Genomic DNA, 14,429 nt, shown 5'->3' with positions numbered 1-14,429 from the left:
TTTTATCCTCGATTCCACTTTATGGGAATACACCGAATATATTGTTTTCTATTATGATTTTAGTACTGATCTTTGGTGTCTTTAATATTCGTGGCAGCAAGAGTTTTCGCATATAAGATTGAGCAGAGAGCAAATCTGGACTAAAGAACTTGCCCGGCCCGATTTGTCAAAAGCTCCGGTTACTGCTAGCAAGGTTGTGCGCTCTTACAAAACATATTGCAGTTAATTTTAATATTCCTTCACCGGACTATGTGAATAGTCAGCTTTAGTTCACGAGTTATCTTTTGTATTATTATTATTAGTTTCTCAAGTACAACTGAGATTGTATCATATAGGTAAGTGTTTTTGATACGAAATAGTTACTTTCTCCGTTTCATAATACATGAATTGTTGGATTTTGACACACATATTAAGAAAAAAGTATCAAAGATATAAATTTAACACAACTTTTCAGTTTTACCTCAAAAAAGGAAAAAGTTGACCTTGTAATACCTTTTCAAAAGTTAATTGGTTGTCAAATAATAAGGACAAATATGAAAAAAAATTCAATGATTCACTTATTTTGAAACACCAATAAACATTCCAATAATCCACTTATTCCGAAACGGAGAAGTATATATCTTTCATGTTTTCACTGCTTTAGATTTGATAGTTGGATGGTGCAACTTGGAATTTGTCTTTGGAAGATTTATGGAAACATATGTATGAAAAATGTAAACAATATGGGATATCCTATAAATTATAAAATTAGATCACCTATAAATTTCATTAATGGTCACTTAACTTCGTATCTATTATTCAAAAGTCACTTTTCTTTCATTTATTTAATTCATGGTCACTTAACTTTATATTTATTACGCAAAAGTCACATTTATTTCATTCATTTCATCCATGGTCATTTAACTTTACTCCGACCATCACAAAAGTCACTATAACCGGATTTTACAATAATTCCATCAAAAAAATGATGTGAACCTTAATTAGTTCCTCATTTTAATTTAAGTGAATATATAATATATTACTCATATCTTGATCTTTTTTATATGTGCACAATCCAGTTTTCCTTATAAATTATTTAATGAAAGAATATTAATTTTTTAATAGATTAGATTACCTAATGAAGACTATTTTCATAAAAAAATTTGGTTGATATTTTTATGAAACATTTCATAATATTGCATTCATCTGTAAAAAAGGTGCATAAAAAAAGAGTGATAAATAAGATAAATTTTTCAAAACACATAAAATAGAAATACATGTATGATATTATTTTGTTAAAAAAATTATTTAATTCTTTGAAGATAAATCAACATGCTAAAGATAGTTTTAAGATAAAATCTTTTTAATTATGTCATTAAATTAATATTGTCAAAATTTGAACAAATAATGTTATATTAACGTACAGTTTTGTTAATAAAAGTTATAAAATATAAGTACTTTAATAGATAAAATAATTATAGGATATCTAATGTTATATTTATCAATTAAATTAATTAAATAATATGTAATTTATCAGAAATTGAATATTATAATTAAATTTTTTTAAGAGAATTAATTAATTAATCAAACAATTAAAAATACAAAGAAAAACTCAATAAATAAAGTAGTTTATCATATTATTAAGATATACTGAATGCAAAGACTCAAATAGAAAAAAAAATGTATGAAAAAAATAATTTTATCAATTATATGTCACAATTTTAGAGGAAAAAAAATAATTTTATCAATTACATGCCATAATATTAGAGGGAAAAAAATAATTTACCAACACATGCCTCAACTTTAGAGGATTTTAAGAATATATAAGTATAATTTTATTTTATAAAAATATCAATCAATTTTTTTTTTATGAAAATAGTCTCATTAGGTAACTAATCTATTAACAAATTGATATTCTTTCACTAGATAATTTATAAGGAAAATTGGGTTGTGTAAATATAAAAAGGATGAGTAATATATTATATATTCAGTTAAATTAAAATTAAAAACTAGTTAAGATTGTTATATTATTATATTACTTTTACGATAGAATTATTATAAAATTCGATCATAGTGATTTTGTGATGATCGAAGTAAAGTTAGATGATCATGAATGAATTGAATAAAAAAATAATTTTTATGTAACAAATACAAAATTAAATAACCATAAATCAAATAAAGAAAAGAAAAATTACTTTCAACAGAAGATACAAAGGTAAGTCAGCATATATAAAATTTACCCAATTCTTTCGCGAATGATGTAAGGATTGTCAAAAAGCTACCCGAGGAACTTGCAACTGCAACTAAAGTAGTTAAGCAATTCAGAAGTTGGTCTGGTATAGATTACTATGAGAAGGAAATAGCTAGCATGTGGGATGAATATCAGGTATTTCACACATATCTTCGTACAGAGCAAGCGGAGCCAGGATTTTTGATTTATGAATTTTGGACCATAGTTCTTTTTATTAACTAGGTTCTAAATAGATTGTTTATACATATGAAATAAATTTTCAAATACAAATACAGGTTTTGAGCTAAAGTTACCGACTTACTGGTGACTCCGCCCGTCTTCACACAAAGAAAGCACAAAAAAAAAAGTTGATTTTGGCTAATTTATCCAACATTTAACTTTTTAGGTGATTCGAGCAGCCAAGTCTGACTCAAGGTTGGCAAATAATAACCTGCCGCCTGATGTTCAGAAGTTGCGATGTCGTGCTTGCTATCAAGCCCTCCGATTTGCTCCCCCAGTTGAAGCGATGGGAAAGGTGACCATGTTGTTGCAACTTATTTTTGTTTCAATACTATTACGGTTTAATTATCAAACAGTCATTCATGTCATATGCTCTTTTATTGGCAGTTGTTGGCTGATCGGATGCGGTCCTACGGTCCATACACTGCTTTACATTTGCGCTACGAAAAAGACATGCTTACCTTTACAGCCTGTTTGGATGGTGGTTTGCCGTGGTTTCATAATGTATGGTATGGTGTAGTATGGTATGGTATGGTACAGTACCATGTTTGGATGGACTTCGTTCACTGCGGTTTAATAATAGATTTTTTGTTCGATTTGATGGTAAGGTACGGTATGGTAACAGGTTAATTTATTAAAATGCCCCTAATCGTAATACATTTGAGATATCAACTCTTTTATCCATGTCAGTGCTAGCATAACCAGTTATCCTTTCTTTCTTGATGCTTCTCATAGCTACCCAATGATCCTTTTAAGACGCCAAATTCACAAGGGTATTTGCTAAACAAAGTTTGACGAACGCAAACTAATGCAATCTTAGAGTTCAAAAATCACTTCCCATGTATATGCTTTTTGTGCATTCACTCTGTTTCCCTCCATTTCAATTTTCAATTTTTTTTTGATCGAATTGAGTTTTTATTGGCATTAAAAACTACTACTACTAAATAACTGTGATCATTTTTCTCACTCTTTGAATTTTTATATTGCTAACAGGAAGTCTTGCAATCTTCGATCTTGTTAACAAATGCGTAGTCTTAGCATGTATTTTGTTGATAAGGATAAAATAGGATTAAAGAAAATTATATAAAGGTATAGTTGGAAAAGGAAAATGAAAACCATGGCACACCACCAATTTGGTGGTTCAATAAATTGCTTCATTCCATGGTTATCAAACTATGGAATAGTAACATACCATACCACCATTTTTAGAAAACCATGGAAACAAACATGGTTCCCATGGTAACCATACCATGGGAAACCACCATCCAAACAGGCTGTTAGTGCATGCACACATGGTCTATCCCGAGAAGAAGCTGAAGAACTAAGGGCAATCAGGTATGCTTTTTATGACCTGAAATTAGAACTTAGAAGCATATACTTGTACTAAATGCTTGCACTGCTCGCTACTTTTCATGTTGTTTAAAACATGAAGGATGATGTTTTCAAGTAGGATACTAGGAATTTTAAACTAGGGAACGGATTTCAAGGGAAACGAAGGCCCTTAGATAGGACTTCATCCATGAATAGAAGAGATTATATGTACAAAGCTAGTTGAGAAGAAGAAAAGATCTGTTGGGTGTGAGTAATTATGGTGAATCACATGCCAAGTGAACTTTTACAATGTTCATCGATATAAAATGATCAAGGTCAGGATTACTATGGAGGCTATCCATGTTATATCAGTTAATGTTTACAGATTGGTACTGAGATAGCTTATATTGAAACACGTCATAAGTACCATGTTTAAACTTACATAGATCACTAAACTTCACACATTTGTCCTTCCTTTGTCATGTCCAATCAATTTCTCGACAAAGGATGTGTGTACATGCTTTTATTTGTACAGTAAATTAGCTGTGTCAATACGTAAACTATTCGAAATTTATTAGTGAGTTGCTTTTATTTCATTGCCTCTCCCACATTGGTAGGGAAGGCATCCTATGGTGGAAAGTGAAAAACATAGACCCTGTACATAAGAGAGCCAAAGGCTATTGTCCGTTAACTCCAAGCGAGGTCGCGTTGTTCCTTTCTGCTCTTGGGTTCACATCGAACACCCCGATTTATATAGCAGCTGGAGAGATATATGGGGGGTGATTCCCATATGTCTGATCTACAGTCACGCTATCCCTTATTATTGGACAAGGTTTGCCTCAAATTTTTGGTTCAATGTTTTGTCTTATTTACCTTCTCAATGTAAAGGTAAGATTACGTACTCACTATCCTCCCCAGACCCTACTTATGAGATTTCACTGGGTATGTTGTTGTTGTAATGTTTCGTCTTATTTCTATGAGCATAATTTCTGAAAATTTAGTACTGAATCTATGAGAATGTGTATGCCTATGAACTTTAGATTTTCCGAGAACTAAAATGGAAACCTTCAAGCTACTAGATTGCCCTCTTTACCTGTTTTTTCCTATTGTTCAAATTCTGCATATTTATAGTATTCGATTATGAGATGTGGTTGAAAAAGATGGTGAATTCCCTCGCTAATCCAACTTCGGCTCAAATGAAGAGCCACAATGAGGAAAATCAAGAAATTCAAAGCAATAAGTAGGCTATATACTTCTGTTTCTAAAACAATTTTCACAAACATCATGGCATGTGAAGCTACAAAGGAATTATGGGTTGCAAAAAAATGAATGTTTAGGGGAATGACCAATCAAGATTGATGCAAGCTTTGAGTCTTAAAATATAATTTGAGATTCAAAAGTTGAAAGAATCAGAAGGGATCTAGGAAAATATATTATCAAACTAATGCAGTTGTCAACGACTAGACTGTTTGGTTAATAGTTTTGATTATTGGCTTTGAAAGTTGTTGAATAATGGAGAGCAGTTAGAGATGACAAAATTACTGAGGGAGCCTTTTTTAAGAAGACACTATACAAATCAGTCTGGAATGAGAAGTTTTCACCTTGTGGTATATACAAGACAAACGATCATGCTAAGAAGGATTGTTGGCACTTGGCATAATGAAGGTAAACCAAAATGCTTCAACTGTAAAAAAATTGACATAAACAAGAAGATTGCCAGCTCAAAAAGGCGTAAGCAAATATGACATGAGAAAACTCGTTTCTAAAAATTGAAGATAGAAGTGCTCCAAGAAAAAGTTAATGCAAGATACTGGTGAGAAGGTATCAACAATTAGAAGTTGGTGACATTACATTTTACAATTCAAAGTTGATGACATATTACATTATACAAAGACATGTTTGCCCCTTGAAGATGCAGTTTTCATTGTGCAGGACCCATCTTCGTTACCTAATTGATGTTTTCCCCTCCATGTTTGTGTCTACTACCTGCTTAAAAGAACAATTTTATCTTGTCCATCTTACAGGAAAAGTTGGCATCTGATGAGGAGCTTGAACCATTCAGAAATCATGCATCTCAATTGGCAGCAATAGATTATATTGTGTCAGTTGAGAGTGACATATTCATTCCTTCGTACTCCGGGAATATGGCAAGAGCAGTTGAGGGACATCATCGGTTTCTTGGACACAGGAAAACAATATCTCCTGATAGGCAAGATCTTTTTCCTGAACTGCATTATCAGCATTTGGCCTGCTAGAACTACCTACTAATAATTTCTTGGTTTCATCAGGAAAGCTCTTGTCCGACTTTTCGACAAAATTGAGCTTGGTACGATGATAGAGGGGCCGAATCTTTCAAATCATGTTATTGATATTCACAGAGGAGGTATGTCAAAATACAATTTGTTGCCTTCAGTGATAGTAAATCATACTGCTGTGAAGTGAATGCTTTGTCGGTCGTGGCAAAATTTAGTTATTTAATTTCTCTATAGAACCCTAAGACTTACCTGCTTGCAATTATTCTTGTCCACTGTTTCTCAAGACTAGCCATTTAGCATTTCCTTCAGTTTATTTGTGCAACGCGTGCAATAGGATGCGCTTAGACTGTTGCATGTCCATGACATGAAATCAGCATTGCTACCATATTTATTTAAAATCCACGAAGTGACAATGTCAAGCTTTGTTTAGCTCTTGAACTGCGGTCTGCATTATGTCATTACTCAACTTATAGTAATTTTGTTGCAAACATATCGATATTCTAACGATGAACCTATATTATGTTACCTAATCTCGTTTCTTTGGTTTTCGTTGCTCAGCCAAGGATTGCCTAGGAAGAGAAAAGGACCAATTTTAGGAAAGATGGGGATGGATAGATTCCGCTTTGTTTAGAAAAGGATTACCTAGGCATTTTACATATATCCTTTACCAGATTGTTTATGTCAAAAGGAGTACTCGTACAAAAACATTTCTCATGCTATCGTATAGTCCAAATGAAGTACCAAATCAGTATCCTATTTCTGGAGATTAACAGCCTGAACTTGAGCTGGTGATGCAGTTAGGATCATTTATGTTGCTCGGACTCTCTAAAAATGCTGTCTTGCACCCGTGTCAGCTTTTGGAGGACCCAACACACAGCCAACAACATTTTTTAAAAAGTCCGAGCAACACTGGGGATCATTTCATTGATGCTGGTCTAGGCATCGCTGATGAGTGTGCTAGATGTATATATACACGATGAGAATTGGAATATATTTTTTCTGTGTCATATTTAGTGTAGGAAGGACTCATTGAGGAGAAGCACAAACTTGTACAGTGTGTCTTTGTCCATCCTTGGATGCTTGTCAAAAAATAAAAGCCACGAATATTAGAATTGGATTCTTGCCTGCTTTATGTAGTATATTTGTGCTATGAGCATATCCAATTTATCTGTGTAATGGTAGACAGACTTCAGCTTTTCAACGCATATGTACCACATCTGTTACATTATTTTGTGCGACACTTTTCTTTTTTTGTTATTTTTAGTAGAATGTTACTTTCTGTAGGTAAAAGTAATTTAATTTTAAACTTACCATTTACCCATTGTTGCAACTTACATGGTTTTATAGCCACAGAAAAAGGTTAGTTTAAGATCACAATTTCAAAAAAATACCTTACGTTTCATAATTACGTGTTCAGCTAAATAGTGCCGCATAAAATGAGACGGAGGGAGTAGAAGTGAAGTCCTGTAAGAGGTCATTTGGCTTATCACCCTTAAGGATCAAATGCATTTATATCGTAGAAATGACGTTCAATGAGCGTCATTTGGCTCTGTCTTTGAAAAATGGTCATTGTCCTGAAGATTCATCCACACGGGGAACTCAAAAGGTATCTGGATTTTGTTGTGGATTTTGAAATTTCAGGACAATGATTATATTTCAATTACAAGGTTGAAAAGATACTCGTCACCTCTCACTAACAACAAGGTATAAGATAGATGGAAAGAAATCACCTAGTATTTTTTTTTTGGCTAGAATTTGAATCTGAGACCTCTTGGTTCTCACCCAATGTATTGATCAGGACACACCCATTGATTTGATGTAAATTGATTTACGAAAAATAGTTTATGATATGAACCTCGTTTCAGATATTTAGGCTGATTTTTGTATGATATGTGAGTAGATTTTAAGAAAAAAAATCAATGGGAATATTAATAATTAAGAGGACAACTTTAAAGCAGGTTTGCAACTAATTTAGAACAATCTCAAGCGTTTATGTATTTGACAGAATTGTACCATATATATAATGTTATCAGCAATGGGGGGTCAAGGGTTGCATATGCGGTATCCACCTTCGGCTCTAAGAATATAGATTTGAGTCACCAAAAGAGAATGCCTTCGTCTTCTTTTTTCAGAATTGACAAGTAAGCTACCTTGTTAAACTAGCTCTGATTGTTAAGCAAGTCAGCACTAGTGAATCGAACACGATAAGAAGGGATGCTTTTGATCTGCTTTTTTTGAACGAAGAAAAAATAAATACCAGACCAAAAGTAAAGTTGTGGGAGCTCCTAAAAAGGAGTTAAAATAAAGCAATCGAGATGATTCAGAAATATTCTATTTGCTCCTCTCAGACCAAGCCTTTAGTTGTAAAGAGAAAATACATACACAGAGAGCCATTTTAACTTGATTTTCATTGTAACCATCTAAACGCTTCAACTTTAACACATGTGACACGTGCACCTCACGTAACACCTTTAACTTTGAAAATGAACACATTTAAGGGGTGCATTCTCTATCTGCCTAATATATTGACCCAAAAAGAACCTTTATTTTTCCCCCTTTTTTAACATTTTTAAGATATAGTTGTTAATTTTTTGTTTTATACACTTGAGTTCAAGTTCTGTATTGAATTCTTATACCATCAAGTCAATCTTCACATGCAACTTTTTGTATAAGTGTGATATGATAATTGATAACTCGGGAAACAGAATAATAACCTGTTATAATAGGTTAAATTTGGACTGAAAAAATTCCCTACTAGTCTGTTTGTTATACTTAAAATGACTTCAAGACTGATCCGAGGGAACAGATTCTCAGATGCAATATTACGCAATGGACTAGAGTAAGGGTATACACTAACCTCAGGGTCCCAAAAAAAAGGGACCACAATAGTCTATTGTACACAACAATCTATTGTGCGCAGCCTTACCCTGCATTCTGCAAGAAGATGCAATGGAATAATAGTATGTAGAATCGCCAACAAGCATAATTTTTGGATGAGGTGGGTGGTGATGGTATAACAAGGAAGATAACCAGTGTGATCGTTAACAAAGAAAAGGCTTTATTGAGTTGATCCTCAACAGAAAATATTTTAAGTATTAACAGATTCTACTGGATGATCAACAAGTACAGAGACAAGTAAAGAAGTCTGTATCCTATGTTATCACAGGAACTAAGGATCCTAAACAATTCACTTATTATAAGCTTACACTAGTTCCATTAGAAAGGCAAAACTTTATTGATCACAATTTGTTCAGAGAGAACTACCCAGTTCATTTGAACGTTCAGATGCAACAGAGTTGGAACCAAAAAATGCAGTTTACAGTGGTCCTGGAAAGGTGCCATTTTCCCTCTGCTCATTCCATTTATCAATCTGCAACCACAATTAAAACAAAGTATGTTTTCGTCAAAGGAAAGACCAAAAGAAGCTGAAAACATGATGAGACTGTCATGAGCATGTAAAGAAACATATTATCCCCTAAAGTCTAAGCCTCTAGTTGACGGATGAGACTTGTGAGGTAAAAACATCACAGTGACCAGAATATATCAAACTTGCCAACAATTCCTTTGCTCCTTACAAAATAATAAATAACATTGATTTCACTCAACTGTTCATTTCTCAAGAAAATGCACTGGTTTTATTCGTTGCTGCCCCTTTAAAATATTACCCAACCAGTTGCTCATAGAGAGAGATATATACTTAGTGGCATTGACTTGTTTACTCTCATAAATTGTGTCAGAGCATGGGATTTTAATTTGACTCGCAGTTTTTACCAATTCCAACCACACAGCGCACTAAGACAGATCTGACAAAACCACAGCCCCAAGTATGGATGATCCAAGAGCTTCGGAACTCATCTGCAATAACTGTCATATAACTGGAATCCCACTCTGCTAAAACCCTCAACCCGTCAGCAAGTTAGAATCAATATCAACACCAATAAAAAGTTCCAGAAGTGAGCCCAAGACTACTCTTAAGACCAACTGAACTCCACACTACAAGACCACTACTAAAAATACTCGACTCCACAGAAGTCAATACCCTCTTGGCCTCTTTAGCTCTCCAAATTTCACCTTTGTCGTTGCATTGGGATCACAGCATGCATAAAACCAAAATCATATGCAAATGAAATACAATCTTGCACATTATACATACATACATATATAGATACATTATCCAATCTTGCAAATGCAAAATACAAAACAAACATACCCATTCACCAGGGCAAAGGGATCGGTAATACTTGGCAAACTTATCACATTCAGGAGCACCTTCACCTTTTGCAGCTATGCATCTGAAAGATAAACCAACAAAATATAGTTGATGCTTCATGGATACATTACAAAATTAAACACAAACACAAACACAAAAGAGCAACGGGTAGCATAGCTATGTTTACTGACCGATGATATTCAATATATCTTGTGAAACAGTGCCTTGTCTGATTCGTAGTAGGGAAGCGGAAGTCAGCAGGCGCAGTCTCAAGCTAGTTGACAATCATGACAAAAATCATAACACAATCAATGGATAAGATATAGGTAATATACAAAAGTCAAAATTGATTGTCCAGTTAATCTTACCTTAATCTCAGGGGTCTCATCCGCAGATTCTTGGCTCTCATTTCCAGATGTATCATGTTCAGTACTTTCGGTGCTTTCTTCACTAGCAGCCTCTACAGAAGGAGAGGCTTCATCAGTTTCTGGTACTGTCGAGTCAGAGGCTCCATTGCTTTCTTTAGGCGCAGCAAGCAAAACTTCACTATTTTCAACCGCTGGGGTTTCCTCAGTTTTGGAAGTATCTTCCTCAGATGCAGCAGTTGAAGAGGTCTTAACCTCAGTTTCTTTCACTGCAGCCACTGTGGTAGATTTCTCTTCTTTCTCTTTCAGTAAATATTGCTGCATGTTAGGAGTTCAATAACAATTTGTCATTTTCCAAAAAAACCTCTCAGGTAAAAGAGAATCTAAGAGGAATACCAAAGCAAATGGTTTTCGATGTGTCCTATAATAACGGAGAAATGGCTTTCCAACCATATACAAACTTTTTTAGTTTTATGTCTCCTTACAAGAGATTTTCATTTTCACATAAGTGACCTAAAATGGTCATTTTCTTGTATTCAAATTGTAACAGGCAAACTTTTTTTGGTTTTATGTCTCCTTACAAGAGATTTTCATTTTCACATAAGTGACCTAAAATGGTCATTTTCTTGTATTCAAATTGTAACAGGGCAAGAGTCTCATTTACTCCCTATAATATAGAGCTATAAGAAATCTCAGAGGCATTGTCAATAAAAATAATTTCCATGAGAATGCCCACATTCATCTAAATATCCATTTAAAGGAAGATTAGAGGAGCTTACAAACTCATAAATAGGCAAAGGAGACATGTCACAATTTGCAAAACGAAATTTGTCATTTGCTGATGAAGCCTCTGTCAGGGTGACCAAAATCTTAGTGGAATAACAAAGCAAAGGGTTTTAGATGCGTCCTGTAATAGAGCAATTGGGAATCCCACAGAAGTATCAACAGGAAAATAATTTCCAGAGGAATTCACATTTATCCAAATAATGGAAGCATTGAAGAGCTTACAAGCTCGTAAGTAGGCAAAGGAGACCCATGAATTGTTTTTCAAAAAATTGTTTTAACCCGCCCCGCATGTTTATGATTTGCCTAGCCTCGCCCCCTTGCCCTCTCTAATTTAGTCACTTCATAGTGTAAAAACACAAATCCTATACATAGATAGCAAAACAACATAGCCAATATACTAAACTCTTATCAAATTAGACCCTTGTCGTCCAGCCCTTCCTCCGACCCCCCAGATAGTGGGAGCCTTAGTGCATCATGCTGCCAAATAGGTGAAAAATCCAATGACCATCAGCTGATTATCTGTTCTTTCTTTTTCCAGAATTAAAGCAATGTCCACAATTAAATTCTAAATCCCACAAAAGTAAATAACCATTAACTTAATTAGAGATTAGGCTTCGACTATAAATGCTAATTACATTTGCCTGAGAACTACTAAAAAGAGAGGCTTTTCCCATTGCGAATCAATGGAAAATTTGTGTTTTATAAAACATAATTTTTGCACCCATTTCCCGCTGAACTAGCTCACTTGGAAGATGCATGGTGGGAAACAGATTTTTACTGAAAAGCCGAGAAACTTCCTCCTTTTTTTGTGCGAAAACACTATTATATTTTCTTTCCTCACCAATTCAATCAAAATATTCCCATAGTCACTAAACATTTTTTGGTAAAATTTCAATGTGAAAAATAGTTTTTTCTGTTGTGAGACTTCTCGATTCCTCTTGCAGCTCTACAATTAAAAGATGCAAACAGATGAATCTAAACCAGATCCAACAAAAATCAAATTCGTCAATTTTTGGATAACCGTGGTGTCCGCGCCAGCTTGTGCCCACCTCTACTAATTCCATGGGATACCAATTAGCTTTGTCCCCCAAGACTAGAAAAAATGGAAAATCAAATTCGTCAATCAAGAAACTTTTAAGGGAAAAAAGAAGTCGATCAATCAACTACGGCGTCAATCCAAATCAGCTGCATGAATCGTCGTTATCTATTTCATTCTATCACAAATCATTAGCAAAATATATACATATAAGTGAACTACATAAAAAAGAATCGACTACCAAAAACACACAATTGGATTCCCAAATCGATTAAAGAGAATAAAAACAAAAGTACCTCAGACAAAGATGGGATTTTTGAGCCGTCGACTTCGGCCATTGATGAAGGAAAAATAGGAGATGGCTTGGGTTGTTGGTAGAAAGTTCCAGTACAGTATAGCAAATAGGGAAAGTGAAAGGCAAGAAACAGGGAGGCTATCAGCCGTTAGACCCGTCGGCCGTCCATACTGGGCTTGTTTATTTGTCTTGGGATTTTACAGCAGCCCAATGGAACCCATACAAATAATATCTTCAGTTTTTATTTTGGAAAAATAAACATAACCATATACGAGAAAAATGAGTTGACTAAATCTTTAATTAAAAAAAAAAGGAAAAACTGGATCCATAATATTATTAAGTTAAAAAAAAAAACCGCTTAAACAATTAGGGCAATTGTTCGACAACTGCATTAATTGTCTCAACAACTATGCAAAGTTGTTGGAGCGAAAATGTTTAAAAAAACTGAATTTGTTTTTTCCCTTTACCTAATTTTTAAAACTTGAAATACACTCAAATGGGAAATTTGTTTGTCCCTTTTAATTGAAGGCCTCACCATACCTTAACTTACCATATTTACACAAATTCTCATCCTTACAAAATAATTACAAAAATTTCAACTTATTATGTCTCTTTGTTGGATATATCGGGAGCTAATTATGTATCTCGACAGACTCAAAATCGAAAAAAAAAATATCGGGAGCTAATTATGTATCTCTACGAAAGAAAAAATGTATATTCCTTGGATATATTATGTATCTTGATAGATTTAAAATCGAAAAAAATATATCAAAAGCTAATTATGTATCTTTACAAAGAAAAAAATATATCTCTATTGTAAGTATCGAGAGCTAATTATGTATCTCGACAAATTCAAAATCAGAATTTTCATTAACTATGCAAAATATCAGAATTTTCTATAATTAACTTCAATCTATTGGAATTTGTATTGTTTTTCATTTTATTTTCTTTTTATAAATTTTAGTTGGACCTTATTTTTTTTGTGTCCTCTTTACTTCTGCATTGTTCTATTAGCTGCTTTGACGTTTGTACTCGAATCGATAATCTTTCGAAAGTAACCTCTTTACCTCATCAAAGTAGAGATAAGATCCGTACATTATAACCTCTCCAAACTCCGTTTTTGAGACTATATTGAGCATGTTGTTGTTATTGTAGTATAAATTTCAGTCATTATTGTATTAGGTAGAAAATTTACTAAGACTAGATGGTGGTCAGGATGATAGACGCGTGTCAATATAGGCCTATGAGTAAGCCAGATTTCAAGAGGAGAATTGGGAGATGCCCTGGACAGGACCGTATAAAGATTGTACCGCCTCTAATAACGTGTAGGAAAAGGACAAGGGAGATAAGAATGTTAGGTAGAATAGGTGCGTTGACGAGATCGTATGGCCTTGAGCAGTGCAGAAATATTAGTTAGCACCCTTAATGGCTTTGACACATGGCACCAAGAAATTATCCTTAAGCATTATTTGGTGTATGATAAAATAAAAATATATTTTTCAATATTTATTTTAAATTAAAATAATAAATATAAGCACCAAATAATTTTCAGCTTGTTTTTATTATTTTAATTTAAATATCGTGAATGAGGATCTGGAGTATGCAGTAGTAGGTAAGCTTTCTTACGGGTGGCTAGATATTCAGGAACTGAGAAAACTAATACCAAAATAATATGAGCTGAAGGGTGATATGAATATAGGACTGCTCAGTAATAGATATGTA

At 33.7% G+C, this 14,429-nt stretch overlaps 1 protein-coding gene and 1 pseudogene across 2 annotated transcripts; one reads left to right on the top strand and one right to left on the bottom strand.

Moving 5' to 3' along the window:
* The window catches only part of LOC107849084, a 34,156-nt pseudogene extending 26,913 nt beyond the window's left edge, over positions 1–7,243 (top strand).
* Positions 7,244–9,050: 1,807 nt separating this feature from the next.
* On the bottom strand, positions 9,051–13,004 carry LOC107851056 (cytochrome c oxidase subunit 6b-1). Of its 2 annotated transcripts, XM_016695950.2 has the most exons (6): positions 12,709–12,938; positions 11,370–11,459; positions 10,594–10,908; positions 10,417–10,499; positions 10,226–10,307; positions 9,051–9,385 (listed from the first exon to the last, which is right to left on the bottom strand). In XM_016695950.2, exons 1-6 carry the CDS (start codon positions 12,748–12,750, stop codon positions 9,332–9,334), a joined length of 666 nt encoding a protein of 221 aa, XP_016551436.1. In that variant the 5' UTR covers positions 12,751–12,938; the 3' UTR covers positions 9,051–9,331. The 2 variants fall into 2 exon arrangements, with proteins under 2 accessions (XP_016551436.1, XP_016551437.1); XM_016695951.2 differs by lacking the exon at positions 11,370–11,459 and having other exon boundaries at positions 12,709–13,004.
* Between the last annotated feature and the right edge of the window lie 1,425 nt (positions 13,005–14,429).

This window comes from Capsicum annuum, chromosome 12 (assembly GCF_002878395.1).
Source record: "Capsicum annuum cultivar UCD-10X-F1 chromosome 12, UCD10Xv1.1, whole genome shotgun sequence".
NCBI lineage: Eukaryota > Viridiplantae > Streptophyta > Magnoliopsida > Solanales > Solanaceae > Capsicum > Capsicum annuum.
This window is presented reverse-complemented; position numbering and strand designations above follow the sequence as displayed.

Excerpts from the sequence above, each read along its gene's own strand:
- LOC107851056 (XM_016695950.2), bottom strand. The coding sequence starts at position 12,750 with ATGGCCGAAGTCGACGGCTCAAAAATCCCATCTTTGTCTGAG. Across the intron at positions 10,308-10,416 it reads AGATATATTGAATATCATCG|ATGCATAGCTGCAAAAGGTG; the intron begins GTCAGTAAACAT and ends TTTATCTTTCAG. Across the intron at positions 9,386-10,225 it reads CCCTTTGCCCTGGTGAATGG|ATTGATAAATGGAATGAGCA; the intron begins GTATGTTTGTTT and ends TTGTGGTTGCAG.